The 4,663-nt window shown below is 46.9% G+C and overlaps 1 protein-coding gene across 3 annotated transcripts in view; it reads right to left on the bottom strand.

Moving 5' to 3' along the window:
- LOC118418298 overlaps positions 1 to 4,663 on the bottom strand; it is a 48,637-nt gene that overhangs the window by 20,434 nt on the left and 23,540 nt on the right. For 2 of the 3 annotated variants that reach the window (XM_035824152.1, XM_035824154.1), the window contains exons 10-12: positions 4,479 to 4,580; positions 2,887 to 3,007; positions 61 to 169 (exon numbers count right to left, since the gene is read on the bottom strand). In XM_035824152.1, coding sequence (XP_035680045.1) covers positions 61 to 169; positions 2,887 to 3,007; positions 4,479 to 4,580 — 332 coding nt within the window. The remainder of the gene's footprint in view (positions 1 to 60; positions 170 to 2,886; positions 3,008 to 4,478; positions 4,581 to 4,663) is intronic. The other variant, XM_035824153.1, reaches the window with a different exon arrangement.

The raw sequence follows: 4,663 nt of genomic DNA, 5'->3' as shown, positions 1-4,663 counted from the left end.
TTCAACAGATTTTTTGGCATATTCTTACAAGTCAGTTTTTACAGAGATGTGTACCAGTACCTTGGGCGTGGACTGTGTCCCTCCAGAGACTGCAGGTCCACACTCCAGTCTGCACACAACCCCTGCAGTACCAGCTTCAGCAGTGTGGGGTTGTTACAGTCTTTTGCAACTATGGGGGAAATATAGACACAATGTCATGTCAATCAACCAATAAACCTGAATTGTACCAAGTACTACTTAGTACAGATATCCAGGAATCAGATGCCAGCTTAACTAGGAGTGACGATACCATATGCTCTAGGAAACTCTTAGTCAGCCTGTCAAACAAGCAGCTAAGAACTAGTAGGCACAATGAGATTTAACAGGCTACAGTGGTACATGTATGGTCACCTCCAGAGAATAGAAGAAGAGAAGAAATGAAGTGGCCTAGGAAGATCGCCACAATGAACAAAGAGAGACAGAACCCACGTGGACAACCCCAAAAGAGATGGACAACATAAGGGCAGATCTTCATCTCCTCAATCTTAGACACAGTGCCAACCCTATAGATAGAGGCTGCTGGTGAGCTGTCATCAAGCATCCATATCTATGTACAAAAACGTCTCAAAACATTACACTCAGGTTACACTCAGGGTTTATAAAGCCCTGTACTTATACATGTAGCTAAATAGAGAAGAAGTACTGACTCACCGAGGTACTTGAAGACCTGACTGGTAGCCTGTCTCGCAGTGGAGGCCGGGTGCATCAGGTATTACTGAAGAAGTACTGACTCACCGAGGTACTTGAAGACCTGACTGGTGGCCTGTCTCACAGTGGAGGCCGGGTGCATCAGGTATTACTGAAGAAGTACTGACTCACCGAGGTACTTGAAGACCTGACTGGTGGCCTGTCTCACAGTGGAGGCCGGGTGCATCAGGTATTACTGAAGAAGTACTGACTCACCGAGGTACTTGAAGACCTGACTGGTGGCCTGTCTCACAGTGGAGGCCGAGTGCATCAGGTATTACTGAAGAAGTACTGACTCACCAAGGTACTTGAAGACCTGACTGGTGGCCTGTCTCACAGTGGAGGCCGAGTGCATCAGGTATTACTGAAGAAGTACTGACTCACCGAGGTACTTGAAGACCTGACTGGTAGCCTGTATCACACTGGATGCTGGGTGCATCAGGTATTACTGAAGAAGTACTGACTTACCGAGGTACTTGAAGACCTGACTGGTGGCCTGTCTCACAGTTTAGGGCGGGTGCATCAGGTAAAGGTTACTGAAGAAGTACTGACTCACCGAGGTACTTGAAGACCTGACTGGTGGCCTGTCTCACAGTGGAGGCTGGGTGCATCAGGAAAAGGTTACTGAAGAAGTACTGACTCACCGAGGTACTTGAAGACCTGACTGGTGGCCTGTCTCACAGTGGAGGCCGAGTGCATCAGGTATTACTGAAGAAGTACTGACTCACCGAGGTACTTGAAGACCTGACTGGTGGCCTGTCTCACAGTGGAGGCTGGGTGCATCAGGTATTACTGAAGAAGTACTGACTCACCGAGGTACTTGAAGACCTGGCTGGTGGCCTGTCTCACAGTGGATGCTGGGTGCATCAGGTATTACTGAAGAAGTACTGACTTACCAAGGTACTTGAAGACCTGACTGGTGGCCTGTCTCACAGTGGATGCTGGGTGCATCAGGTATTACTGAAGAAGTACTGACTCACCGAGGTACTTGAAGACCTGACTGGTGGCCTGTCTCACAGTGGATGCTGGGTGCATCAGGTATTACTGAAGAAGTACTGACTCACCGAGGTACTTGAAGACCTGGCTGGTGGCCTGTCTCACAGTGGAGGCCGGGTGCATCAGGTATTACTGAAGAAGTACTGACTCACCGAGGTACTTGAAGACCTGACTGGTGGCCTGTCTCACAGTGGAGGCCGAGTGCATCAGGTATTACTGAAGAAGTACTGACTCACCGAGGTACTTGAAGACCTGACTGGTGGCCTGTCTCACAGTGGATGCTGGGTGCATCAGGTATTACTGAAGAAGTACTGACTCACCGAGGTACTTGAAGACCTGACTGGTGGCCTGTCTCACAGTGGATGCTGGGTGCATCAGGTATTACTGAAGAAGTACTGACTCACCGAGGTACTTGAAGACCTGACTGGTGGCCTGTCTCACAGTGGATGCTGGGTGCATCAGGTATTACTGAAGAAGTACTGACTTACCGAGGTACTTGAAGACCTGACTGGTGGCCTGTCTCACAGTGGATGCTGGGTGCATCAGGTATTACTGAAGAAGTACTGACTCACCGAGGTACTTGAAGACCTGACTGGTGGCCTGTCTCACAGTGGATGCTGGGTGCATCAGGTATTACTGAAGAAGTACTGACTCACCGAGGTACTTGAAGACCTGACTGGTGGCCTGTCTCACAGTGGAGGCCGAGTGCATCAGGTATTACTGAAGAAGTACTGACTCACCGAGGTACTTGTAGACCTGACTGGTAGCCTGTCTCACACTGGATGCTGGGTGCATCAGGTATTACTGAAGAAGTACTGACTTACCGAGGTACTTGAAGACCTGACTGGTGGCCTGTCTCACAGTGGAGGCCGGGTGCATCAGGTAAAGGTTACTGAAGAAGTACTGACTCACCGAGGTACTTGAAGACCTGACTGGTAGCCTGTCTCGCAGTGGAGGCCGGGTGCATCAGGTATTACTGAAGAAGTACTGACTCACCAAGGTACTTGAAGACCTGACTGGTGGCCTGTCTCACAGTGGATGCTGGGTGCATCAGGTATTACTGAAGAAGTACTGACTCACCGAGGTACTTGAAGACCTGACTGGTCGCCTGTCTCACAGTGGAGGCTGGGTGCATCAGGTATTACTGAAGAAGTACTGACTTACCGAGGTACTTGAAGACCTGACTGGTGGCCTGTCTCACAGTGGAGGCTGGGTGCATCAGGTAAAGGTTAAAGGTCGAGAAGTAGTACGGCCAGCTGGGCAGCATGAAACCTGGTGGGATGTGCTGTAAATACAACACACAAAAGATGTGAATAAGAACTTAATTTGTGTCATAGCTGGGTCATGATTGATAACAGTAACTGTTGATACTGGTGTTTTGGACCAATCCATATTTTACTGTATCCTATGGGCTTAGCTTGTATCCCATAGGATTCAACTAAATGCTTGCGTGCAACACTGTCAAAAATTTGAATATCAGATTTGGACATTGGAATTGATGTTACTATAATTCTCAGCCATCCAACAATTTGAACTACAATATGGCTGCAACCTCCAATACAGAATACTAGAATAGAAAATATTTTATATTCTCTACATGTATGTACATTTATTAATTTAGACCCATTCTGTGCAGGTCTCTTCATACAAAGTCATATCAATGATTTTACGTAAAGTTACATCCATACATGTATCATAAATGTAAAACAAATAAGGCAAACTTTTAGACCTGTCCTTGGTGCTGAACACCTTCCATGTACATACGGACCTGTCCTTGGTGCTGAACACCCTTCCATGTACATACAGACCTGTCCTTGGTGCTGAACACCTTCCATGTACATACAGACTTGTCCTTGGTGCTGAACACCTTCCATGTACATACAGACTTGTCCTTGGTGCTGAACACCTTCCATGTACATACAGACCTGTCCATACATGTCCATACATGTATCATACATGTACAACAAATAAGGCAAACCTTCAGACCTGTCCTTTGTGCTGAACACCGCCCATGTACATACACACCTGTCCTTAGTGCTGAGCACCTTCCATGTACATACGGACCTGTCCTTGGTGCTGAACACCTTCCATGTACATACAGACCTGTCCTTGGTGCTGAACACCTTCCATGTACATACGGACCTGTCCTTGGTGCTGAACACCTTCCATGTACATAGAGACTTGTCCTTGGTGCTGAACACCTTCCATGTACATACAGACCTGTCCTTGGTGCTGAACACCTTCCATGTACATACGGACCTGTCCTTGGTGCTGAACACCTTCCATGTACATAGAGACTTGTCCTTGGTGCTGAACACCTTCCATGTACATAGAGACTTGTCCTTGGTGCTGAACTCCTTCCATGTACATACAGACCTGTCCTTGGTGCTGAACACCTTCCATGTACATACAGACCTGTCCTTGGTGCTGACCACCTTCCATGTACATAGAGACCTGTCCTTGGTGCTGAACACCGTCCATGTACATACAGACCTGTCCTTGGTGCTGAACACCCTTCCATGTACATACAGACCTGTCCTTAATGCTGAACACTATCCATCCCCCTATACAGACCTCCAGTCCTAAATTATTACTTTTTATCATCAGCTTTGGCATGTCCTATTACCTGAATGTCTAACTTTCATTGACAAATGCATATCCTATAGTTTTTCAACTTGCACCCATCAAAGGTGTGTTTCAACAAGTTGGATACAAAACTAAAAGCAATAATTCTCAAATATATTTCTTTCACCCACCTTGACCAAGAAGACACAGACCCCCAGAAGCCCCTCCGCTTCATAGGCATCCATAAAACTGTACTCTTTTCTTAACACTGCTAGATGTGGGAGTATGGACTGCTGTGGAAGTGTCACAACAAAATCATCCATTAGTATATTTACATGGCAGAACTGTAAAATGTTACAGACAACATCCTCGTTAT

This window comes from Branchiostoma floridae, chromosome 6 (genome assembly GCF_000003815.2).
Source record: "Branchiostoma floridae strain S238N-H82 chromosome 6, Bfl_VNyyK, whole genome shotgun sequence".
NCBI lineage: Eukaryota > Metazoa > Chordata > Leptocardii > Amphioxiformes > Branchiostomatidae > Branchiostoma > Branchiostoma floridae.
This window is presented reverse-complemented; position numbering and strand designations above follow the sequence as displayed.